The sequence below is a fragment of the Drosophila suzukii genome, chromosome 2L (genome assembly GCF_043229965.1).
Source record: "Drosophila suzukii chromosome 2L, CBGP_Dsuzu_IsoJpt1.0, whole genome shotgun sequence".
Lineage (NCBI taxonomy): Eukaryota > Metazoa > Arthropoda > Insecta > Diptera > Drosophilidae > Drosophila > Drosophila suzukii.
In genome coordinates this window covers 22309103-22336870 of record NC_092080.1, presented here as the reverse complement: position 1 = coordinate 22336870, position 27768 = coordinate 22309103, and the positions used below count along the sequence as shown (strand labels likewise).

The 27768-nt window shown below is 38.7% G+C and overlaps 1 protein-coding gene across 10 annotated transcripts in view; it reads left to right on the top strand.

Moving 5' to 3' along the window:
* The window catches only part of Pde1c (Phosphodiesterase 1c), a 117599-nt gene that overhangs the window by 32857 nt on the left and 56974 nt on the right, over positions 1–27768 (top strand). For 2 of the 10 annotated variants that reach the window (XM_065867941.2, XM_065867944.2), the window contains exons 1-2: positions 10724–10910; positions 26675–27368. The exons of 4 other annotated variants lie outside the window; for them this stretch is intronic. In XM_065867941.2, coding sequence (XP_065724013.2) covers positions 26888–27368 — 481 coding nt within the window. In that variant the 5' untranslated portion in view covers positions 10724–10910; positions 26675–26887. Of the gene's footprint in view, positions 1–10713; positions 10911–26674; positions 27369–27768 lie in introns of those variants that run through there. 4 more of the 10 variants (XR_010654835.2, XM_065867937.2, XM_036813062.3 and 1 more) reach the window with 4 other exon arrangements.

Genomic DNA, 27768 nt, shown 5'->3' with positions numbered 1-27768 from the left:
GGCAATGCAAAGACGAGATAGGAAATACGGCAGGGGGGCAGAAAGGGTGTTGATGATGCCACACGGCCACAGACCCCTCGTCATGTGGCTCAGGCGTCTCCTGGCAGCGCCGAAAGCCCGAACCATCCAAGCGTTTATGATTTACTATACACTTATTATCGCCCATCATAACAGCCAGTCTATCCCGCATTTGTGGCTTAATCTAGTCGAAAAACGAAATTGAAACATCGCCGTCAACATCAGAATATGAATTTTGGTCAGTACACACATAATGACTGCAATTAAGACGGGTTAGATGATGAGATTTCGGTGCTATAGTCGGCTTATGAAAATTTTTGGAGTGGGGGTCCTTATCGTTATCAATGCGGAAGGCTAAGAGAGAGCAATACTTATAGTAAGAGAGTTGACCTTAAAAGCTTTCAAAAGAAGCTTCAGCTTTGTGGCTCTTTTTATCTCACTAAACAAAGCTTTTCACCATATTAAACGCTTTCTTGAAAGTTGTCAGAAAAGCTGGTTTGTTGTTTGTTGGTAACTGTTTTCGTCAAAAGGTGGCGTTATTGTACTGAAAGAGAACCAGATAACTTTTTAAAACAGTAAAAAGTTTTATCGGGAGTGTCACAGAAATCTCTTTGGACGAAGTTTAGGAAAACTTGATTTTTAGATAAGTTTAACTTTGTTATATATTTATAAAAACATATTTATTTATCAAAGGGAGAGTTAGATTTAATGTGAATTTTAAAACATAATCATATTTTCCCAAATTGTATTCATCTAAATTTGTATTATGAAGCTTAAGGCCAAAGTAGCTATACCTGTTAAATATATAGGTTATGGGTAATTTACAACTGCCTTTTATAATTATAAGTAAACTAAATGAAATTAAAAAATTTGTTCTTAATTTCTTAGACATTTTTTTAAGCACTCGCTTTTTTTCTAAAATTAAGACGAGTTCCATATTAAAGACTAGGAGTACTTATATTTTATTATCAATAATTGATTTTAACAGCAATAGATAAAATGTTTGTAAATTTGCACGTTTTAACCTTTAGAATTTAGTTACTTATAGTAAGTAAATTGTGCAAAAGCTAAAGCCATTAAGTGCATATTAGTAATAAGTGTCTTTCAACCCACTCTTATTTGATGTTTTAGAAAAAAGTTTAAAAGCATTGGAATGCAGAGAAGCATGTACAGTTTAAGATACAGGCTAATAGGCGCTGATATCGGGGCCCAGCCCTCCCACTGTCATTGCGTGGAGTTACGGCGCACCCATTTGAACTGCATTTAACCGCCCGTTGACAATCCGGCGATAAGAAAAAATGAAACCAGCTAGCCTGCTGTCAAGTGGTGTCAAATAATAGGCCGATGGCCAGATTTTCGATATGGCAACGCCGCAGCGGTTATTCTGGTACCGCTGCTCATTAGGCAAAACATCGAAAGTTGCAGCGATCCACAATTTGTAGCGCCCGCTGATCGGCTGGCTTATTGAATTAAATTTAATTGGAGCCCAGGTAAACAGTCACTCAGTCAGTCAGTCAAACAGCCGGCGGTCAGTTAAGGCTTCTCCCCCCTTCCCCCTCGAACACGCGCTGCCCGGCCATATAAGCGGTAATTTCGGATCGGATACTCCTCGCACCCTCCCTGACCAAAAAACAGATACCCCGCGATCTGCGCATGCGTGGCGCGCATATTTCATGGCAAGGCGATAATTAATGCAACCAAAAACTGAAAAACAAAGTGTCTCCTGTTGTTGCTGTCCAAAGCTGCGACGAAAAAAAAATCCAAATATTATTTTTATTAAATTTGTTCGTTTGCGGATACGCTACATAAAGCTGATTGAGGCGGCATTTTGGTTCGGTTGGGTAAAGGCGAAATGTAATGTAGATGGTTATATACAAAATACTGGAGTTTATTATATGTTTTATAAAGATAATATATATTTCATCTCATCTTTGAAATGGGAATAATTAGAATAGACAGTGAACTATTGAAAAAGTTCTTTTAATCTATTAATATTTATATTTTGGTTCTTCTAAATCACTCATGTTTATCGTCATTCATTCTATCGTTAAACTTCTTAGAAGCTGGAACCTTAAATTCCTTTTGCGTGTTAACTGATTTTGATATTCTGGCTAATCGACTCCGTAGGGCAGTCAACAAATCGGTCGATTGCAACCAGAAATTGCTTTCAAGTCTGTCAACAGGTTTCTGACGTTTAACTCTCCCGAACAGAGCGGTTCACGGGGCAAATGTATCCAGACTGCGAGCGCTACGCGACTCAAAAATCTGTGCATGATGATTTATTGCCGGTGGCCCGCTTTTGGCATTTGACGCATTTGTGCAACATGCGTTTTGACATTTAAAGCTGATTTGTGTGAAATTTGAACGAACAGGCAGCAACAACGCGCGGCGAATTAGTCGTTTTGTTTCTTTTTTCTTTGCACCTCTCATTTGACGCTTGTCTGGTTCTAATTTTAATTAGAATATGTTATTGATTTAGTTGTTGATTTATTAATAGCAGTGATTAAGTGCACGGCTCCGGACTGAGACTGTGGCGCCCGCAGCTTATTTGCCTGGCACGCAATGCCAAGATCCGATTCGATCCAGGCCGAGCCTGTCCAGTTTTGGGCAAGCCGCAAACCAGCTTTCTGGCCAACATGCACCACTAGCACCACCAGCACCACACGCACCACTCGGTGGTCGGGCAGCTGCAGAAGTCCAGCGTCGCTTAAGCTGATCACAAGGCTCCGGTCGCGTATCGGTCCAACACAAAAACCGCTGATAAAGTTTAACAAGCCCGAATTAGATACAATAATTAATCAGGAAACCGACTCAAGCCTATGTCGATTCAAATATTGGATAACCCTGAGGTGAGTGCGGGCTCAATTGGATTAACTCTGTGTGTTACTTAATGTTATTAATGTTTTTATGAAAGAAACTGACAATCTTATGAAATATTTTTTTGAAGACATATAAAATAAAGTGTAGCTTAGCAATAAAAACCAAATTATATGGTATTGTATTTATTAAAATGCTCTCTATTTTGGTAAATTTCGTAAATATAAATCTAACAGTCTCATAAAGTTATCTTAAAAGCAACAAAGTCTTATGCAAAAAGCTGTACATAATATCTTTTTGTGACAAAACCTTAAATGCAGTAATGCAGTGGTTGTTTCTCAATTTAGTTCAATTCATCATATATATCCTAACATCCTTTAAAAGGTTAACAATAGGTGTGAATAACAACACAAAACTTAAGCCAACAGGAACACAAAGTGGATGTAATTAATCAAAAGCTCAGTTCAAGTTTAAGCCAAACTAAAGCAAACTTACTCTTCGACTCACCTGACTTTTGTTATCTGGTTGGGAATCGTGGGTGCACATAACTTTGGGCAATTCGCCATGTCTTGGAATTTGGCAATTAGCATTTGGGTAATTGTTCCAGGCCAAGACAGAGTTTCAGATGCTCTTTACTAATTGCTTTACCTGATTGTTAATGCCCAATCCAGGCCCCTTTCCCTCCAATATGGAATTCCAGGCGAGCAACGTTGCGTATGAGCAATATTTACATTTGTGCAGCTGTAAATTGCATTTTGCACTGCTCTGCACATATCCAAAATTTAATTACGTGTTTGCCGAGCGCAAGTCATAAACATTGAGTTAGCCAAGAAGGCAAATATTTAATGGATGAAATCATGAACTTAAATTCAATTTCAGAATGCCGGCACAGTCTTCTAAATGCAGACGTTCAAATCCAGTGCATTCTGCAAAATGAAATTTCAGAGCAACCAAATTTGACAGGGTCCAATGATGTGTGTAACGCAATTTGTCATCTGTTTAGGAAGTGCAACTGAAAATATATTTAATTTAAATTTTAACAAAATTACTACGAACACTTATGGTTGGTTTTCAGATGGCTGCGCCACTCAAGGCCAATTCAATTTTCTGCCAAATACGATGGTGGTCTATTATTTCCTGAAAAGGAACGATTATTTTCTATGTAAGCCGCGCACAAATTTTGTATATTTTCAAAATAATAAGCTTGCTTAGAATATGTTCCGAGTGCATCGAATATCAGATTTCGTTACTCTGTTGACCGATTAAAAATTTCAAGGCATTTATCAAGACACTTGGATGAAAAAAAACTTCTATCCCTAGAATCTAGCTTTTAAAGTTTATGAGGTCTTAGCATTCACACAAACGGACAGAGGGTCATAGCTAGATCGACTCGGATTGTGATCCTGACCAGGAATATATATTTTGTCTTCAACGTCTTGCATACATTGCAACAAATGCAGGTATAAATATATGGTTGATAGGCCTGCGGATGTTAAATTGGATCTCAAAGTTAAATATTGATGGTACACCAATTTGTTATGCTAGTATTAAGTATTAAATATTATTTAATAGTTTTTAGAAAGCTGTTCTTCAAGAGTTATAAATTCGGTATACAGAGACTTCCAAGTACACTGAAAGAACAATGGAAAAACCAAAACAAATACCTGTATATTATATTAAAAGTTTCGTATTTCATATTTGAATTTAATGCAAATATATTTACCGGCTTGATTTAAATTGCAAATATATTTTGAATTTAAATATGAAAATAGGTAGTCAGCGGCCTTGTAGCTAGCACAACCAACTACTTATGCTAGTCTTAGTTTGGTAAACTTCACCATCATCTTTAATAAATAAAGTATAAAATATTAGAACATATAAATCATGGTAAAAAATTTAAAAAGGATGCTATTCATAATTATTTTAAATATTTTATTTTATTCAACCAAAGTTGTATTGTAATTGCTTAAAAAATCATCATTATTAAATGTATTATTATTTTCAAACTAACTTGTAGCTTAAACCATAACATGCAATTAAAATCACATGTAGAAAGAGAGTAGAAAAGCATATGATATGCACTCGCCCTGAAGCTTAAAATTAGTCTTAAGGTGAGGAGTGAATCTAATGATAAACATGAGAGAACTTTACATTCAATGCCATCGAATATCAGATACCCCTTACTCAGCTTAGTGTACTTGGAGCACTTAGGAAGTGCGAGGGAGATAGATTCATACAAGAAGCAAAGCGTCTGTTCCCAAGATTGTTCACTTTTTTGCTTATAACTTTTTAATGAATGGCCCGAATTGAATTTTTGGCACGTAGTTGGAAATTGATAACGAAACAAAATCTCATTTAAGTGTATTTTAAATATTCAAAAATGTGGGTTGATTTTACAGAAATGGGAGATTGTGGAATCAAACTAGGCTGCGTAATAAGCTCAAAAATCTACTTGTCAAATCCCAACTTTCTAGCTTCTATATTTTTCGAGATCTCTGCGTTCATACGGACGGACAGACATGTCTGTAAAAATTAAAAAATTGCCTTAAAAAATTGAATTACAATATCGGCGTCCTTGTACATTTACATACATACATTTTTAAGATTTTTATATTCCTGTTACTAGCAATATCCGTTTTTAATCCAAGTAATTCCTTCCGTTTTTCCTAAGCAATTCAGTTGGCAACGGTTGAGGTAGGTTTTAGAACTCGATCCACAGACACTGACAGTAATAAGAGAACAAGACTTTCCAATTCTTGGGCCGCAGACAGGACCTCAATTGCCAATACACAGAAAATAAATTAATACTTGGCGTTTTATACCATTAAAATGGTAGATTAAGTTCTTTTAAAAAAATATTGTACACAAAACATAAAAGAAGTGCTCAAAATAATTCATATGCGTCATAAAGTATTTAAACCAAATTGTTCAGTATTGGGTGCTTTGCCTCAATCGAGGGTGACGAAGGACTTTCGGAACTGCACTGAACTAACTCTAATTTTGGTTGTAAGAGACAGTTAAATTCTGCGAATCTAATTCTTTACAACTTAAAACTGTGTTGCTGAAATGTAGTGAAGTAGTAATTGTATTTCGACTATTAATTTTTTTATTTATATAATTAAATATATATATATATATATATATTGATTCCATTTTTACTTCTTTACTTTTACGCTGGAACCGTGCACGTGAAGAATTTGTCACCCGGTTTGCAGGCAGGAGGTGCGCACCTGCAGCCCGGAGGCATCATCACTGACATGGCCACAGGAGCCATCAGACAGACGGCGATCAAAATTGTCCAATTCATGGTATAAGTTTTGAACTAGTCAGATGGGACTGGAGCTTTATATATGCACCAGGAAATAATTTCTATTTAAAGCGATAAATCATAATTTTATTACTTGAGCAAGGCAATGCATGGTTTCAGTATTAGACTGACCATGAAGAATTGGAGTTTTCAAATCCTTACGGCACCAACCATATAGAAAGGTATATATTTATTTATTTATATCCCAGCGCTACAAGTGCACACTTATAATTATTGCGCTAGTCACATTGAGTTGATATTTTTAAATTATTATTACTTTAAAATTACTAACATATAAAACCAATATAATTTTACACTGAAACAAAATCTTCAAAAATTGGCACGTTAGGCAGATTTTGGCTAAAACAAATAGCTTTTGAACAGATGGACAAGGCTAGATAGGCTTTGCTAGTATTTCCGATTAACAATATTTCCAAAACTCATAACTCTAGAGGTTTGGAGTTTATCTAAACTCCTGTGGATTAATTTTGCGACTCTAATTCTTTATAACTCAAAACAAGGAAGAACGCTATATATCAAAAACCCGTGACTTAGCTCAAAGGACCAAAGGGAAATGGAGATATGCAAGCAGCAAAGCGATATTGTAATCACGATCTCAATATATGGGTATGTGGGTGGCAGACAATATGGCCGTTAGAGTGGGCGTGGCAAACTTTTTGGCTGTTTGTGCGCTTCGCACGCCTAACCCTAGTATTGCAGCTTTTAAAGATTCTGACATCATAGCGTTCATACGGACAGACGGACAAACGGACATGGCTTGAGAGACTCGGCTAGTGATCCTGATCAAGAATATATATACTTTATGGGGTCGAAAACGCTTCCTTCCTTCCTTCTACCTGTCACATACTTTTCAACGAATCTAGTATACCGTCTTAACTGGTACAACCTGTTGCTCGAATGTAGTGAATTGAGCAATTTTTACTTTAAATTCTGCAAATCTAATTGTTTATATCTCAAAACAATGTTGCTGAAATGTAGTGAATTTAGTAATTGTATTTCGACTATTAATTTTTTTTATTTCATATATAGATTATGTTTATTCTTCCGAGATTAGCAAATTCCTATCCTAACCAATTTAACTGGTTTAGTTAATGCTGCACAGTTTAGGTCGCATTCGGAGAGATAGGTTTTGTTATCCGATCCGCAGGCCGGATGTGTTAATATTTGTAAACACTTGCAGGCCTTAGGTATTATGGCCATATCAGTGGCCAAAGGAGCCATCAGACAGAGGGTGATCAAAATTGTCCAATTCATGGTATAAGTTTTGAAATAGTCAGATTGGACTGGAGCCTTATATATGCACCAGGAAATAAGTTGTATTTAAAGCGATAAATCATAATTTTAATACTTGAGCAAGGCAGTGCATGGCTTTAGTACTAGACTGACCATGAAGAATTGCAGTTTTCAAATCAGTACGGCACCAAGCATATAGAAAGGTATTATTTATTTATTTATATCCCAGCGCTACAAGTGCACACTTATAATTATCGCGCTAGTCACATTGAGTTCATATTTTTAAATTATTATTATTTTTAAGTTATTGACATATAAAACCAATATAATTAGGCAGATTTTGGCTGAAACAAGTAGCCTTTGAACAGATGGACCAGGCTAGATCGGCTTTGCTAATATTCCTGATCATGAATACTTCCAAAACTCATAACTCTAGAGGTTTGGAGTTTACCTAAACTCCTGTGAATTAATTTTGCGACTCTAATTCTGTATAACTCAAAACAAGGAAGAACGCTATAGTCAAGTACCTCGACTATCAAAAACCCGTGACTTAGCTCAAAGGACTAAAGGGAAATGGAGATATGCAAGCAGCAAAGCGAGATTGTAATCGCGATCTCAATATATGGGTATGTGGGCGGCAGACATTGTTATGGTCGCTGGAGTGGGTGTGGCAACCTTTTTGGTTCAATCAATAAGTATTGATGAGAACAGTTAAAATTTGTATTTTGTTTTGGCGGTTTGTGGGCGTTAGAGTGGGCGTGACACACTGACAAAACAAACTTGCGCTGCGCAGTAATCTCCAGAATCGGCATGCCTAATCCTAGTGTTGCAGCTTTTATAGATTCTGACATCACAGCGTTCATACGGACAGACGGACATACGGACAGAAGGACAAAAATACTTTAGGGGTCGGAAACGCTTCCTTCTACCTGTTACATACTTTCCGACGAATCAGTACACCTTAACCATTGTTTTTGGATTATTAATCCAATATAACTCAAAAAACAATCGTTAGAAAATTATTTTTTGGTACAACTTATAATTATTTTATTCCCTTATAGAAACGGACCGACAGAATAAATAAAATCTACAAATTTAACTTATAGAAGGCAAAATGAGCGAGGGAAAACATTTGAGATATAGAAGCTCGGAATAGGAATACAGAATTATATGAAAGAAGGTCGCTAGTTAGATTTATGAAAGCTCAACGGTATACATATTTAACTTAACCAAGGATTACATTGAAAATACTATATTAAATCCTTTCAAACTTATATACAATTTTAAGGTATTAGTATTAACTGGTGCAATGGCAATGAAAGAAGAAGAAATATCTCCTTAATCTTTCCTTTGTGCCATTTCACGTATTATATGGATGATAGAACTCCCCTTTAATTATAAGACATGTTCACGCGATGCCGCAGTCTCATGTTTCCCTCAATGAATGCTGATGGCCTGACCGCTTCTATGAGATGTCTTATTGTTCGGCCCTATCCCTAATGATTCCACCCCATCACAACAGGGCTTTCCATTTCAAATCCCCGATAAGGTTGCTACAATTATTACTCGTATTATAACTGTTTTGCTAACTGTTTTCCATCTGCTTTCTTTCAGGTAAGTCGCTGAGATACTTTATGCTACTTAAAATCTTCGAGCGGCTTTGTTTATTTTTGATGCCTGGTAAGTCAGCAATAATATGCAAAACAAAAGTCCATGAAAGGGAAGAAGGAGGGCCTTTAGGAACTGGGAAAGGAAGTTGCAAACACTTGTACAACTTAAGGAAAACAAGAAATTTTTAGAATATTTTTATTCAGAGGGCCGCTCAAAAAGGGGCGTAAGTGTGTGGGGGTTATTTTATAAAAGTATCTGTATGATTATATATGTACCAGTGTGTGTGTATGCTGGCCCCAAGGGTCGCCCTGTTGAAAATGCTTTTCATTTTGTTTTGACTCCCGAGCAGCAGCAGCAGGAAAAACCCCCGAGTGTGGGTGGCAACCTGTTGAAGGCGCCCCTCTGTAAACAGCAACAAAGCCACAAAAAAGAGACAAAAAACAATGCTCCGAAAGCGAAGCCATAGGCGAGCAGAGAGCCCTTGATTTTGGGAGAGGGAAATCCAGCGGAAAAATAGTGGGAAATTGTTTTATATGTTCCTGTTTTTCCATTCGCAAAAATTAAATGTGCAAGCCATTAGGTGTTATTTAAAGTACTGCAACATACATAAACTATTTTACTGTAAAAATAGAACATTTAGATGTCAAGGGTAAGGAAATAAAAAATCTTGATTAAGTTGTTTTGAGTAATAAACTTCAAGCTCTGAAATAATTTTTAAAATTCAAAAATTATTTATATTTTTGGCGAAAAACTATTTAGTATTTTATATTTAATACATTTTATCTTATCTTAACACCAGCCTTGAACCTAATCAGACAATTTCTAATTTTAAACGATAGAAAAATGAAAATAAATACCTGCGCATTGACTTCAGAAAATCGAAATACTTATTCAAATTAAATAATTTTAAGCTGTATAATTTAATTTGAAAATATTTAATCAAGTCTGAATATATTTAATATATTGATATTCATGATAGCTTTAAATATTTTCTGTAATCAAATTAATTTTTTTAATATTTAAATGAACCATGATTCTTAAATAATGAATGAAACCCGCAATGTATTAAAAGCAAAGGGAAAAATATTCAGTTTAGGTTTCCGTCGCTTTGTTTATATTCATATTTATTTTTTAAATCAAGCAGTTTGATATGATTTGTATTAAAAGTTTTATTTAAATATTTAATACAAAACTTTAACCCAAATATCCAGATATTTACTTTGATTTTCCAATCGTTTTTCAGTTTAGGTAACAAAACAAGTAGTGATTAAATGAAGTTTAAATAAATGTATTTTCATTTATTTAATCAACGCTTTTAGTTAAAATTTGCCTCTGAAAATAAATTTTAAGTGGTAAATTAAAAATTGCTGACTCTGATTTTTATTCGGAGCTTTTCCCAACTTTGTCTTAGCTTTTGTTACGACAAGCTCTTTGGCTGGCCAAGCTTTTAGCCAATTTCCTCGAGAAAACAGCGGGAAATTTTCCGCGAGCTTTTCCTGTTGAACCACTCTGCCATTCTCATTTTCTCTCGCTTGGCCAATTTTCATGCGCAGATTTCTTCGGGGCCTGAAAGCTTTCGGTGTGGGCCAATGTGGTTGTTGCTGCTGCCGCTGGACGGGTTGGAGGTGTCTCTGTTTTGGATCTCGGTGTCTCTGTGATTCCGCTGCTCTGCTGCTCTGCTGCTATCAACTCCGAGTCCGAAAATCCAGTTCCAGTTTATCCCCAGCAGGCAGCATGTGCGGACGTAGTGCTGCTCCTGCTGCCGCATTTTCTTATCGCGCTCGCGTGCCTTCTACCTGAGCATCCACCACCGGCTTATCGTGTGTTTATCGGACGCAGATCAAAATCGAAGACTCAGATATCGAGATTAATATCCGCTAACAGTGTTTGTCGAAAATCAATTGTTATACTCAGTAACGAAAAAATATATATCAAATATTATAGAACCAGTGCATAACCAAACGAGTGTCTTTCCCCTAATTTGTTTATAAATTTCGCTTTGTGGAACTTTTTTTTCGTTTATCATTATCAAAAGCGTCCACGCCCTAGCCTATAATTTGTTTTTTATGCAATTGACTTTTTATCTCTGTGTTGACTTTATTACGCCCTCACACACCCATCGAAAAAAAGCGAACAGATAAATATATACCTCGGTGAATATTCAGTTAGTCTGCCTGATTTATGTTCGATGCAATCAGCCACATGCAATTTGTCAAACTAACAAAGCAAATCGCTTGTATCAATTACTGGGTTCTGCCCCTCGCAAATAAAAACAAATTATTTTGCAAACCAAGTGTAAAATATAGCACAACCAGAATTGTTGCTAATCAAATTTATATTTCTGCGCTACTGATTCGCCTGGTTGGGGGAAATCAGACTGTCAGATTTGACGTCATTATATTAGCATAAATAAATACAACAATCCACGCCACTCCATTAAAAAACACTTAAAAGAAATAAATATATTTACTCAAACGATTAACGCAAATCTGACTCTCAATATGTTGCCCGACCTCGTTTATGATATCATAAAAATCTAGTAAATACAACAATAATACCGAATACGCATTCGAGGGCCCCGCATTTATGTGTGTTTTATCGCATAATTTGTGGGCTGACAGAAACGGAAACTTTACTTCCTCCCCGAACCATTATGTCTGTGGCTAATACATAAATGTTGGGCCAATAACCAGACATCATAATGTAATAAAAATACATTAAAATTATAAATTCCAGTCTCAATAAGCCAGCCAACTCGCTTTTAATTTGTAATGGACGGGACATATCATCAAAATCACATCTAAATGTTGCAAAATGAACCGCTCCGCGCAAATTGTTTATACAAATCTCTGAAATTGTGGCCACATAATGTTGCCGCTTTTATAGGCACACAAACATAGGTACCCCAATGCAAACAAAGTTGAAAGACTCTTGCCCCGTACCGCCCCCAAAACCCCCCAAATCGTAGTGCTGATCAAAGCCAACTGCGCACCGGACGCACGCGTCGAAGTCGGCAGAGGCGTCGGCGTCGGCAGCGCCGTCCAAAATATAGTAGTTGTCCGAAAATTCACATCGTTTGCATTCAGCCACACACACCTAACGGATGCAGTATCAACAGCACACGCACGCCCCGAAAGCAAAAGATACCGAGATACAAAAGTATCTAGCACGTTTTCAGCATTTCGCCTACGTCACGCCGCCAAAAGCAGAAAACAGCGATATATGCGAATCAGAAATATCGTATATATAGATATTGTTAATTGCCCGCAGCAATTGTCGCCCCCGAAAAGTGGCACAGTGGTCGCCAATGACTGAAAAATGAAATCGATCCCACTGTGCGGTGATCAGATCTAAAATCATGTGCTCAGTTACAGTCATCCGATTAAGAAATTCTCTGAATACCTTTCAAATTTAATTTTATTGATGTAAAAATTTCGCTAAATGTACTAATTAATATAAAAAAGATTTTATAATAGGAAGAAATTGTTTTGAAGTTATTTATGATCTCTGGGATTAGTCATGAATTTCGCAAGCTTAAAGTGTTTGTAATATAACAACATTACAAATTTAATATTTAAAAAAGCATGTGAGTGCATGAGAACGATTGTTTATTGGTTATTTACTAAAACCTGTTCAGAATTATAACTTATATAGTTTATTCATTTCCACACCTACGGAAAGACACATTTAAATTTAAAAGCCTTCACATGAAATAAGTAAAATTATTTCTTTGTAGCTCTCTTTAAATGGAAACTTTAGGTTAATACAATTTTTAAATAGTGCTTTTATTAATACTTTCGACTATTCTTTTCTATTCTTTTATGTTTCTACTACCTGTAAATTACTGAAAAGTTCAGCTACAACTGAAAATTCCAAGAAAGCATTTAATGTTTACAAAAACCAACAAAGTATAAGCAAATACTGATTTCGCAGTGTGGCTCATGTCGAAAAACAAACTTCCTCGGACACTCAACTAGACTGCCCTCCTCCAGCGAGCCGCCAAAATTGTAATTACTGCTATTGCATTTGCAAAAATTTGCAATGAGAGAACGCTCTCCGAATAGCTATGTCATAGCTTGTTGTCATTCTCGTCGCTTTTGCCATTGTCGATGTCTACTTCTAATTTGGACTATTGTTAGACATGGTCAAGATCCAGTCCAGCAGCTGCGAGATGCGACAGACGAAAAATAAAAGTCTAGCCGAGCTTTCGGAGTGTCTTGAAGTGGACAACTGGTCGAGTGTTTGCTTTGGGCCAACTTGCCAGCTGGCCAGCTAATTGCGCCCATGCCCAGGGGATCAATTAGAGCCACAGACAGGTAGTGCACTCGTGATTCGGCTAGGCCTAGAAGTGGTCGCAAAAACCGAAATCAAAGTAATGCCCAATACTTCGCTATTGGAATGCAATTCAAACAACGCGTGTACATTGCCCGATTTCGGTTACCCTTTTAAGCGGCAACAGGCACTCGAGAAATGCCAAAAATGTTTGACCTACATTCAAAAAAAAATTAATACAAACAGTTATGATACAAAAAGCCGAGCCAAGCAAAAAGCAAGACGAAAATCTCATTAAATTTCATGCAGCATTCGCCGCAGATACAGCGATACAAAATGTTACAAGACAGCCGAAGATATTGAGGCGGCCCATCAATTTTCACTGCCCATCAGGCGGCGAACTTGTTTCGGGCTCACACGCAACGTTGCCAAAAAACTACATGGCCCAAACGGGGAAGGAGCAGGCGGAGCAGAAGCTGGCCATTCAGGACAGCAAGACAGCCAATTTAATTAAAGGCATTTATGTTTTTTACTGCCAGCTGCGGTTGACTCTTCAATTTCTGCATTATTCGAGACGCAGTGGGAAAGTCGCGGGAGAAAGACTCTATAGAATGCGTACTCTACGGTTCTTTTTTAATTCCTTTAAGTGTCGATAAATATTTTTGAACATGATGTTATACTTTGTAAAATCCCTGAATTCTACAATATTTAGAGGGACCATTAAAAACAATAAATTAAAACAGAGAAACTCTCTTAATCAGGGCCTTCATATCTAGCCTTTTTCAGGACAGACCCTTTATTTTTTTGTAAGATGTTGCCAGAGAAACTCAGCTTATATTAAATTATCAAGAAATCTCTCCCTGTGTCCTGCTTTTTGCGTTTGAAAATTAAATAAATGGTTCTTTGTTTCCGTTTTATTTCACATCTGTCCTTTTTTAGCGGCAACACTGCTCACAATACCATCAGAATCTTTGGAAAACTTTGGAAAAATAAAAAAAAGTTTTTAGAGTACAGGGTATTCCATTGTCGATAGTTTCGCTCCACCTCTTTTCATTCCACTGGGCACTTCATATTCCAATTGCCTTTTGTCATCGTATCTGCATTGTCCACTTGCCATCTTCACATTCCTCGCGATGATCACAAGTGCAGAGGTCCGGGCCAAAAACGGGTTTTAACCTGGCCAAGAGGGATGGGTGGACCACTCGCAGTGCGCTTTTCTGGAGCTGTCTTAACTGTCCTAAATGATGTTAACGATGCCCTTTGGGTGTTAATTACGAATACGATTTAATCTGGACAATCGAGTGTCATTAAGTGCAGCGCAAATGATCCACAGATATGTGCTAATTAAAGCGACAGACCTTGACCAGACCACAAAGGAATAAACGGAAATTTTGTTAATTCGAAATGGAAAACAAGAAACCAGCGTATTTAAATAAAGACGCGTACAAAATTCACATTAATTCAATTAGCCCGTCATAATGTTTTCGTTTTCAAACGAACAAACAAGCAAAAATAAATAATGAAAAAGTAGATTTGTGGCTCTTGTTTATAGATAAATTTAGATGTCAGCGAGCGACCTCAGAAAAGTTCACAACAAAAATTTCTGACGCCACAAAAAAGGGAAAGAGCGTTCCGAAAATGTTCTCAAATTATTTAATGTGCGGCTTTTCTTTCTGCCGCCTTTTCCTTACTATGTTCCCCACTCTCTTTTTTTGAAAATTTTGGTGTGTTTGCTTGGCGGCGTGGAAATGCCGACGCTTTTGTTTTGTTATTTTCCCTCATTGTTTGGCTTTGTTTTCGCTGCCTTTGTTTTGCTTTTTTTAAGTTTTCTTTTCGGATTGGTGAGAAGTGAGGCGGAAAAGCGTCTGCTATAAAAATTAAACGCCATTTCGAGCCTTTGATTGACTGACAGAAAGTTTGAAAATGTTGGGCAGGTGTCAGCCAAATCAGACATCGCATAAAAATCATTTATGCCGCCTGAACTTTAGTGACATTGATAATAATTTATTATCAACTTTTCTTGTGCAAATGTGGTACACATTTGTTTTAAAGAGGGAACTACACTACTGAAATGAAAAACAATTTAAATAAATTTAAATTTCTATCTATCCGTCTATCTATCAACATACCTATCTATCTATCTATCTATCTATCTATCTATCTATCTATCTATCTATCTATCTATCTATTTATCTATCTATCTATCTATCTATCTATCTATTTATCTATCTATCTATCTATTTATCTATCTATCTATCTATCTATCTATCTATCTATCTATCTATCTATCTATCTATCTATCTATCTATCTATTTATCTATCATCTATCTATCTATCTATCTATCTATCTATCTATCTATCTATCTATCTATCTATATATATATATATATATATTTAGATATCTATCTATTTTTCTATCTATTTTTCTATCTATCGAATTACATATCTATAGATATGTATCTATCAAAATATCTTTTTGTGTAGTATTTCGTATTTCACATAAGCAAGCAAGGTTTCCAGTGAATATTTTATAAGATTCCATTGTGAGCACAATAAAATACATTTTAAATCAGACAGCGAATGACAAGGAATCGAAAATGCGGCTAATCTTTTGTACTGTTGAAACGTTGATGACTTTCTTACATTTTTCTTGGCATCAACAACTTCGCCCGAAAGTTTCCTTGGTAATCAAGGAGATCTACTGCTGACTCAATTTACACAGTGTAGTGTCATTGTCTAATTCTCACCCACTCTCAACTTATCGGGGAGATAACAGTGGCTCCCACTGGCCAAGTTAAGTGACTTAAGTGCCGTCAAGTTTGCTTCTTTTTTTTATTTAAGCTTTTACGGCGTCGGCTTTACGCTTCCTTTGTTTTCCTTTCCGCCGCCCTGGTTCTGCGGGGCTTTCTTCTGAGTGGGTGTGTGTGTTTTTATCTAATCAATAATCGCAAGAAATGTCCGAACAGCAAACGTGCAAAACCGTTGGGGACATCGACGAGGCAAGGACGTGCTTGAAAAAAAAAACGAGGAAAATCAAACGATAGAGCCAAAGAGCAGACATCGTTGACTTCGGTGTGTGAAAAACTTTTAAGCAAACAATTGCAGGGCGGCCTAATAAAGCCAACACAGCCACGCACACACTCGCATTATTCCATCGGCACTTGTGTGCGCACACACACTGGCGCACTTGTGCCGACGATAATGGAATATCGGCGAAATTGATGAAGTTATTTCGCCGCCATTGCCGCCGCTTTTCGTAGCATACTTCGCAGCGCGGCCTTGCAGCGAAATTCGATCCGCCGAGGCGCTGCCTTAATGGTCCTGGCGACGCCGAGCACACACACAAACACACACACCGACACGTGCCAATCGCCGCCTGCCAGCGCCTAACTATATGCAACGATTTTTTGATCCATCAGGCCACATATACTATACAGCAGATACTATATGGCCATGCCAACCACCGCTGCGGCCATTTGACGGCCTGCACTTAATGGCATAATGAATTTATGGCGGCTAGCCTAATTATTCCGACGAGAGAGCGGGGCAAACAGGACACAAAAGTGGCAGAGACAACAGAGCTTAAAGAGCCTTTTGAGTGGCGGAAATTGGGGTCATCCTCTATGAAAAGACACGCTTTAAATGTATTCAAAAAGTGCTTTTTATAAGCTAATTATAATCCTTTTTAAATATTATAAAAAGCAATACATTATCGTGACAATACGTTTTCATAAATTTAAACTACACATTGCCTCATTCATCATTCGATGGCAAACAACACTCATGAATAATTACGGACTTCTGAGGACCAATATATTTCCCTCATTTGTGTGGAACATATATCAAGAGCCCACAAGATGACTTTTGCTTTAAGCCCCAAACTTTGGGACAACTTTCAATGGCTTAAATTGGTTGCCACTCGAAATCACTGCCATAAAACTCCAACTATTTCTGTATAGGAATCAAAACGGCTGCCAGAGAAATCACAACTTGAAAATGGGTAACGTATGTGGATGCGGATACGGAACCTGAAAACTTTTGCTGACAATTTGGAACATTTGTGAGGTCTGGGACAAATTCACATTCATTGCCTTTGTTTGAGTCTCGCGTGTGAGTGTGTGTGTGTGGGGGGGGGAGAGAAATGGTTTCACATTTCAGCGCGCCTAGAACTATGCCACGTTGTGTATCTGTGTGTTTTGGTTGCCTGCCAGCCGCAAAGGCCGCAGAACACAACGCAGTCATTTGTAGCCGCGCAAAAAGGGTCCTGAAAAATGTCTTTTTACTTGTCGACTGGTAAACATATTTACATTTTTTTTCCGCTGCCCTGACAGGGTACCGCCCCTTTGTAATTTCTTCATTGACAATTTTCTGGCAGTTTGGCTGGCATTTTTTCCTACCGATTCTCAGCTGCGGTTTATTTTGAAAGCCAGTTTAATTAGGAAAACTTTGGTTGCCCGGGCCAGCTGTTGTCCTGGGAACTCGGGCAGGTGGAAGCCACTGCTGGGTGGTAAGGAAGTCGGCGCATTTGAATTGCTAATCAAGTTGTTGATTCATGAAATGTGACGCAAAACTCTCAGCTGAACAAGAAGAAAAAATAATCGTCCTAAGAAGTTTTTAATGATGCTGCAGCCAAAGTTCTTTCTGTTTTCAATGAAAACAAAGAGCAAGTGTAATTTGCTTTTAATTAATGCCGACAAAGCAGTTGAGAGTGGCACGGAAAACTTGCCCGGCTCTGTCTTGCCTGACTTGGCCCTCGGCCAATTGGGCCAGTTCAGCTCGGTTCGGGCCAGGCGATAAACATGCCAAAAGCGTCAAAAGCCGGTGGCGCACAAACTGCTCAGGAAGTTGCTCAGCGAAGGGATCGAAAGGGGTATAAATCTGGGTTGGCCGGGGCCGCCAAGTTGGTAGTGGTAGCAGCATATAGTTTCTGGCATTTGGAAGTTCCTTTTGCCGTTCAACATTCTCGAAAGCCAAAGAGCTGTGCGAAAATATTGCATACTTTCCCGAGCTTAGCCAAAGTTTGTTGCACCATGCAAATACCAAGAATTTGTGGAGGCCAGAATGGCAGAAGACAAGCGGAATTTTCCCGGATATACATAATCATAATTGCAATACCTTGTTCTGCAGTTGGGTAAAGATAGTTGCAATTTTCTGCTATTTGCTGGTTGGCAGGCTCTAATCCCAAAAAGTTTTGCAAATCCGAGTTGCTTTAGTATTTAACAAATTCAATTAAAAAGTACGGACAACATTTGTGTCTACCTGAGCTTAGATCTAAACTTCTTTTTCAAATAAAAAAAATTGCTGTTTAGAATTTCGTTCATTTTTTTAGCCAACTCATTATATTTTTATTATATTCATACATGAACGTTTCCCATTATTTTGCCCATTTGCCTGACATTGCATCATCCAGAGGTACACAAATTAATGACAACACTTGAGTATGCATTTGATGATGTCACTAATGTTTGTTCACCCTCCGTGTTCTTCCGAAATGCTAAGCACACGACCTCATAAATCGCATTTAATTGCTTGAATACCTTAACAAATGAATAGATTGCTCTCCCGACCTCCTAGCAATTTTCGGCCCGCTAATAAACTTGATAAATGACAATGGCCAAAAGCAAAGCCTCCGGGCGCCATTTTGAATTTCACACCATTACATGTGGGAATATGGCCCAAATCGTTGCTATTGCGTGCCCGAAAAGATTTGAGAAATGGCGCATCATTTGGAAGGGAACAGGCCAAGTGGTGCTGAGTGCCAGGACTCTCAAAGTGATTCGCCAAATCATCCGCAGGGCAGAGGGATAAGAAAATGGGGAGGATGGGCATGTTTGTTTACCCAAAAAGTCACAACTTTGTGTGCTGTGTATGGCAAATACAAATAAGCAAACATCAAAACGAAAATTGCACAAATACACACAGGGCGGAGAATGAGCAGTAGGCCATCTGAAATAGTATATTTCTGTATATGATGTAAGACAATTTGGAACCCCCCTCAAGCCTTTATAACCCGATCAGGAAAATGCTCTGAATGTGCACTTAAAAGACTTTGATGTGAATACTTAAATTAAATTTGTTTAATGAAATAATATAAACTTACAAAAAGTATAAGGAAATTTGAGGATAATCACTGTTCATAAATGATTCAATAAAATAATATAAACTTGCCAAGGTATCAAGAAATTGGAGGATAATCACTAAAAAAAAACATTTTTTTATCGTTTTTTTAGCTTTATCAAGTAGTAAATCCCATCGTCTAAAAGCCAATTTAAATCGAGTGTCGCCATTCAGCCATAAAATACAAGATGCATTTTCAAACTGCTAGTAAATCCATTCCATTCCTCCGATTCCTGGCCATTTCCCGCTTGAGTGAAACAAATTTCCCATACAGCCAACTCTTCTGGCCAAGAATACGACTTTTGCACAAGCGTATGCAAGCACACAGACCAACTTTTACGGCCAAAACAGTTAACAGACTTTGTTGGGGTTCCTTGCCCAAGTTGGTTGGCCATTCTGGCACTAATCGAAAGTTCCTTTCTTTTTGGGATGGCCAAATGAAGTGTTTGCATTTAACGGCCAGGCAACAATTGTGGCCGGCAGGAGGGGAGGTGGTGGGTGGTGGGTTGTGGGGATGGGGCATTATGCAAAAACTGTTGCAAAAAGTTTTGCACTCCAAAGAGAAAACCCGAGAACGTGCCTCAACAACGGCAACAATGACGTCGCCGCCTTGATTTGTTTTGGGCCACACTCGGATTCAATGAGTTGCACAAGAACTTCCAGACAATCAACGGTGGGTGCTGTTCGGGGGGTGGCCCAGTGGGTGGCTCGGTGGTTCAGTGGGTGGTGGGGTGGCACAGCAACAGCTGCAAGGGTAAACAGAATGAGGTCAGTTCTGGTGTTGCATGTTGCTCGGGCATTAGGGTAAACTGTTGATAGACGTTGGACGACGACTAATCACCGACTGCAGAGCGGCAGATAGGGATAGAAAGGTCGGAGGAGGGGGACCGTATGCAAATGAAGCCACATTAATGACTTTAAAAGCTGCTCGCTGGACTCTGAGAACCCGTTGTACCATACATTATGGCGCACCATACAGAAAGATACAAATTATACATAATAGGATGCTCAATTTATTACGCTATGCTGTGTTCCTTCTCACAAAGTTATTGATTTTACTGGCCAATTATTGTTCCCATTCGGAAATTCCACCTATTTTCCTATGTTCTATTTTGATCCAAAGCTAACATAATATTTCTAAGTATAACATTGCACGTTAAAACAAGAAAATTTTCAAAAATTGTAAGAAATAGATTTAGAAAAACTGATTCTGATTTGTTTTCAATCGTTAGACTGGGTGAAAACGATACAGCAGTATTAAAAACTTTTCGAAATAGAAAATGTAATCAAAAAGCAAGATGGTGTTACTGAATGGATACTGCTGTTCATCAAAATGTTCATCACAAAACATTTTCTAATTTTAACAATGAGGTGAAAGCATCGGAGATCTCCTTAGTGGGGCAGAGGTCTAAACTCTTTGTTTAACTTTAAACGGTTAATGCAAAACTCAGCGCCTTAGAAACTTGGTGCGAGGACTTAAGATTTATAGCACCTTATCCTGCAAGTTAAACTTTTCCCTCCGGACGGGCACAATCCTTCTACAAACTGACGCCCCCCCTTCAGGGGACCCTATTCTCCCCTTTCTGCACTGCGGATGTCATAAATAATAAATACGTGGCACATTGCCACCCCAGTATAACTTTTCTGCAGTGCGTTCTGAGGTTTCTTTGTGGTTTTGTTCGGTGCCAGGCCCTGGGGCCAGCTCCTCTCAACCTTCCATTTAATTGACAATTGTCTGCAGCTGAACAGGAATAAGACCATAAAACATTGACAAAGTCAACAGCGTGAAAAAGTATCCAAGGAGAGGAAATGTACGAGTACGAAAAAACGAGGGAAGCCTCGAGAAATAAGTTTTGTGTACCAGGTCCCTTGCGCCCACGAACATTTCTATTTGTCGCCCTGCCAAGTACATAAAGCAGAGCTAAAATGTAAGCACCATAAACGCATCTGAAAGTTACTCCTCTCGGTTCCAAGCCCCCTGCCACGCCCCCCATTTCACCGCCTTTCTGCTTCGGCACTTCCTTACGTCTTTTTGCGCACATATTTTTTGACAATTTATTTATGCGTTTAATAACGACATCATCAGCATGTAAGCGAGGACTCATATACATACTAGCATTTACATGTATGATGTGTCCAGGGGGCGGAAAAGGGGGGAAACTTGGTGGCAATAAAAATGTCGCTGATTTGACAATGTTCTTTATGTTCGGAAGGTCCCCCGAAAAGCTTTCAACGGCCCAGATCTTCCCACCCGCCTGTGAAAGGTGGCTCGACTCATTATGCAGTAATTTAAAATGACTTGGAGCCGTTGGCAGGGGAGAAAACATCCTTGGGCCTCGCTTTAAAGGGTTTAACAAATGCTTCTTGTGCCCCATTAAATATTTAATATTTTTTCATTTGCAATGAAATCAAATCCCAGCAGTATCTGTGCTTGCCTGGCAATTTACTTTACCATAAACCATCCAAAGCAGCCCATTAATCCTTGTTACTTATTAATCGGGATGTGCAGGAAAACAAAAGGCAGACGTCGTTGATACCAACCAATAAGAGAAAAATAAATTCCAATAAATTCAGGAAATTTTCATTGAATATCGATGTTAATGTTGAAATATCGAGAAGTATCGCATATATTTAAGAACAAAGGGCTTATGTTTTTAAGCCAAATGGATCACTAGATTTTCAATCAAATTGAACTTTCCGAAAAACAAAGTATATTTTAAAATACCTTAAAAGTATTGAAACATTTATCACAAATTTGATATCGATACGGTATCGATAAGCTCACAAATGTTTGGTTCGCCACCTCTAGTCAATTAGTCCTAGCTGCCTACTTATGCACTCCAATCACTATCCTGAAGCTCATGAAAATTTAATAATGATTCCATATACAACTCGTTACCCACAAGTCCATAGTTTTTCCCCAATGACCAGGGCAAACTGTTGCATGGAGTTTCACATGGTTGACTACCAATCTGTGGCAATTATTTCATCCCGGGAAAACGCCAACTCCCCCATTATCGTTTTCGCATTGTTTATGCGTCAATGGGAAAACGAGTAAACAAACATGGCAATAAATAAGCGGCTAATAAGGATAATTGCCTGCTTTACAAATTGTCGCAAGGCAGAAAAAAGAAGGGCAAAAGGACTCAGGACACGGATAGGAGGCAGCACATCTACAAGTCAAAATAGTAATAAATTGCGAGAGAAAATTGCGTGGAGCGTCGGGAGAAAAACCGAGCCGCAAACCGGAACATATGGACAAGGATGCCGAGGAGGTCCTTTGAATTGTATGTGTGTGTGTGCGAAAAGCGCGAGTCGAGGAGGGGCATTCGAAGACAGACATCCTTATTTATGGTCGTGCGGTGCGGCAAATTAATAATGCGACTTTTCTCATTTGCTTGCCGTTTCGTCTCTGGCGCTTGTCCTTCTATGTAAATGGGACTTTGTGGCAGGAACTGCATTTAGCCCACAGCTGGGAGTCCTGTATGTGTGTATGTATGATTACAAAAAAACACTGAAACAATTTGCAATGTAAATGCTGATGATAATGTGGTTCCCTAAGCCAGTAATGATGATGATGAGGTGGACAAAGTCAAGTCAGCCTGTCTGGCTTCCCGTTTTTCACATTTGACCTCGTATGGCTCGGAAGTTTTCCTTTGCCCCAAAATGCTAATGAGCCGAGTCAAGGAATTCTCACTCTATCTCTCTCTCTTACTGACTTTTCCTTCGACTTTTCTTTGAAGTGTCACCCCTTTCGGGCAGTTGGAAAATTTATTGCACACTTCCTGTCGCTCAGTTTGTTTTTCCTGCTCCCCTTCAATTACATGCAATTCCTTCTGCTTTTTTATTGCATCCCGCATCGATCCAACGCAGAATGTGGTGTGTGATTAACGGGTGCGATTCGCCGAGTCCTTCGTCCTGACAGGCCGACATCCTCCTCTTCAGGCCTGCCAGCCTGTTAGCCTGCCAGCCTGCCGTCCTGCGCAACATTCTTGGCCCCAAACTATCGCACTTTAACTCATCTTTTATTTACACCAGAACCGAGACAAGCCGGCAAAGGCGACGCACTGGCGCCCCTCGACATCGGGGAAAATTACACCAACAAACAACATGAACGGGTCATGTCAAGAGGCAACAACAACACCAAATTACAACAATTAAAACAGGGGGAACCAAGTACATACAACCGCTTATATGTGCAAATGACAAGAGCGACAATGCAGCTCTATTTAATATACACTGATCGAAAGCCAGGCGGTTTTGCTAGGATAAAATATAAAATATTGTAAACTATTATTTCTTATATATCTTTTTAGCTTCTTTTATAAGACCAAAGGTGGCTTTCATTTGTTTCATTAAGTTAAAATAATTAACGAAACTCCTATTAAATTGTATTCTTGTAAAGGTACCGAGGTCCTTCTTGAATATATTCAGATCTATTCTGGTCGTTTTTAATAGATTTCACATGGGCTTTAAAACATTCCTTAACTACAATTTATTGTTTGGCGCAGTAACAGAACAAGCTTTATTGCACACAAACTAATTGCATTCTAGAATTGACAACTTCTTGAAATTTTGTGTCTTAATTGGCTAGCTTGAAAAGCGAAATCCATCATTTATCTGTGATCTGAACCAAAAACTAAAAAACAATTGTTTTCGTGTATGACTTCCTATGCGGCATTTGCTCTCCCCTTTGCCAACTGGATTGTGTATGCGCTTTTAATTATTGCCATGAGATGGCATTGTCGCTTCACTTTTATTATCCTCCTGTTATTTGCAATGTTTTCCTCCGAGCAACAACCCTCATGCGAGGACACGCCCCGCCTTAACTTGGCTTCAACGCCCACATTAACAGCTACATTGAGCTCTGGCAAGTGACAGCTTTTAATTAAATAATTGACTATGCAGCGACTATCTCTGTGTGTTCATTTGCTGGGGCCTCAGACAGCTTTCATCTGTCAGATCAGTGAGCCAAAAAGGCAGGCCAACAACTTGTGGATGGAGTCCTCCGGATAGACATGTTTATGATGCTGACTAAAACGTCGGACGGACGAGAGTTCATTGAAACTTTTCGACTTTTGTGGCTCATCAGGAGAAAGCCGAACAGAGAAACATATAAGTAGATATACGATAAACGGGAAAAAAACTATAATAAACAGCATTAGTTATGCGGGTCGCTAGACTCTGCTGCCAAAAACCAATAATAAATGTGGGCGGTCTAGATAAATGGCCAGGACCCTCGCCTTCGCTCACAGCGCTGTCCAATGCGTATAAATTTAAAATATATTCCATAGGAGGAGTTCTCTGAACTCGAAATGTTACTGTTGCCAGAGGTTATCCCCCTCTGACCGCAAAGATAAGACGGATTTCGCGATTTATGGTGCCACAAGCGAAAATTGCAACGCAAAATGTTCTCCACCCGGTCATAATATCTTTCTGTTCGTTGCTCAGAGCATTGGCATTGATTTCAGGCGAACATCTTTCGTTAATTGAGTCGTAAAGGCGGTGTTATTGATACCTCATTAGGCAGGCTGATAAACGCGGCGTATGCGCAATGATGCCACTCCTTAAAGAGCCGACGGTTCTTAAAGCCGAGAACGGAGGCCTAAAATGTTCCTGCCAGATTATGTAAGTCCTGTCAGCTGCTCCTGACATTTGCCCCTCGATTTTGCACCATTAAATCGAGTGGACAAGCCGACAGCAGCAACAGCAATAACCTCAACCACAAAAGGACAAAAGGTCAGGCAATTGGGTTTTGCGCCCAATGCGGGCGTTCTCAAACAACAACAAAAGGAATTTTATATATGCACATAAAGGCTTAATTAAAATTTTATGTTTATCATTTGGAATTCATCTGTTTACCTTGCAGGGGTTAGGGTTTAATAAGGGAAAACAACCTCAAAACAATTTTGTTTTGTTTGCTGATTAAAGTGTGTAGAGTACAGCATTTGTTCTTCTCACAGATCTGATATTGTATCAAAAGTGAGATAATTAATTATCCCAAGTATCTGCTTAATGTTAAACATTTATGTTAACCACACAAAGCTCTACTTGTCTGTACAAGTATATATTATGCAAATTGAATTCTTACTACAGACAGACGAAATGATACGAATAGAAATAATTTATAAGTTTAATTTCTCCCCGTCAACTTGCCTTGGCTTTTATAGTTTTGAAAGCCCCCAGTGGCCCCATTTCTCCACGTTTTAATTAGGTGGCTAATGATGATAGAAGCCCCTTTTCGCATTCAGCAAATAATCCTTCTTCAGCAGCACACCAACCTGCAACAATCCCAAAAGGAGGCACGTATTGCAGCTGTCTTTTTAGCCAAGTCAAGTAGAGTAAACGCTTAGGCCACGTGCCAACAGTAGAAAGACTTTCCACCTCCGTTCCCCCGAGGCTCATGTCGCCATTCAGCTTTATTCGCTGAACGTGACAGTCCAACGACTTGAAAAGTATAGATATCTTTAAAATCTGTACAAATATATTTTGATATAAATACATTTTTGGGTAGGCCACACATGAAGCTCCATAAAAATTTAATAAAACCTGATACGTCAACTTCCGTGCTGTGTAAAAACAAATTGTTTTGCGAAACATCAGCAATAATAATAATGGAGAACACGGAGAAGAGAGAACGGACAGCCATATGGCATTGATGGATTTTTGATAAATGGACGGGCATTATGACAAATATGCAAAAAACCAATGACAAACTGACCAACCGAGGAGCCATACAAAAGGCGATAAAAATCCGAATCAAATAACGCCAAACAATGTCAGTCAAAACAAGTGGAGTGGCGGGGCTATCGAGGGGACAGGCGGCAAACAAGCGAACCAAATAATTGACAGCAGCAGGAAAAAAGTGCAATTAGAGTCAGGGCTGTGTACACTAAAAAAAGGAAAATACTACCATTCAAACTTCCACTTTTTGGACAGAAAAACTCATAAAATACACAACAAGACAGCTGGAAGTGAAAAAATGTCATCAGAAATATTCATTACTGTTTGATAAGAATTTTAAAACAAACTGAATAAATAGGTAGAGCAACAGTCAATCAAACCTGCATAAAAAATATTTTAAAACCACCTTTTTTTTTATCAAGTAAACCCACATTTTATATTCTTGCTGTGCTTCCACTTTAATTGCATTATTTTGTTTGACCGTTGAATGCACCACACTGCGTATGAGCAATTTCAATGAATAGGAATTGTTTTGCCTGATTTCACCATTCAATTTTCGTTTGTGCCAATGATTCAAATTTAATTTTACCCCAGAAAGACATCATAAAATTCCATAACGAAAGGACAATGTGATTTAAAGTGAATTTTAATAGTGATGAATGAATATAAAATTTTAATCCAACACAAATACAACTGGCGTACGTCGACAAGGCAAATTGTTTCCCACGGTTTCGTAAAATGCATTTCGAGTCGTAGTAATAACTCCACCGATTTACCCACAGAGCGTGCCGATCTGAATCGTTGAAAATGGGCGATACCTTGGACGAGACGCTGCCCACGCGACGCGACAAGCCGCAAACATTGAACATTGGCCAGGAGGAGGAGGATTGTGTGGGTATGGGTACCGCTCCCGCCCCGGCCCCTGCCACCTCCCCGGCGTCCTCCATGGCCATTCCCGCTCCCCGCACACCGCGCAACCGGTTGCGCCACGCGGATCGGGATCAGAAACGCGATCACTCGAGCGACGGTCTGGTTTCGAGTGGCGAACGGCGGGACGAATTTATGGGTCTCGAGACCCAGCCGCGTCGCGAGAGCCTGAATAGTTGCGAGGCGGGCAGTCCGGTGGCCTTGTCCTCCAGTCCCGGAAAGACGGGCCAGCGGCTCAACAGCTCCAGGTACCCGTCCAGCGGCTCCGGCGGCGGCATCGGCGTCAGCGTCCTGGGCAACCTCATGGGCACCACCACCCGCAAGTGTGTCCTGACGCTGGACGGGTACTCCTATGTCATAGGTAAGTGGCTGCCACTCCGGCTTAGGGCAAATTAAAACTCCAGAAGTCGTACTCACACATACGTACAATGAAAGGTCAAACAAGGAAAGCCTTGGCGAGGGAAGGAAAAGAGAAAACGCTTGGTTACATGGTTCAAAAAAAACAAGGATACGATAACTAAGAAAATATTTTACACTGAATCTAACTAGTCTAGGAAAAGTGGGATACCTTAAAATAAATATTTTATTTTATTTAATGCTTAGTTATTAAGAAATGGATGAAATTAAAATAATTTTTAAGCTAAATGCAACAACATATTTTAAAAAGGATCTTTAACAAAAAGACCTCTTATTATTAACTAAATTTCTTTCTTAAAATTGAAACTTGAAAGATGGTTTAAATTAAAGATATTTTAAAAAGT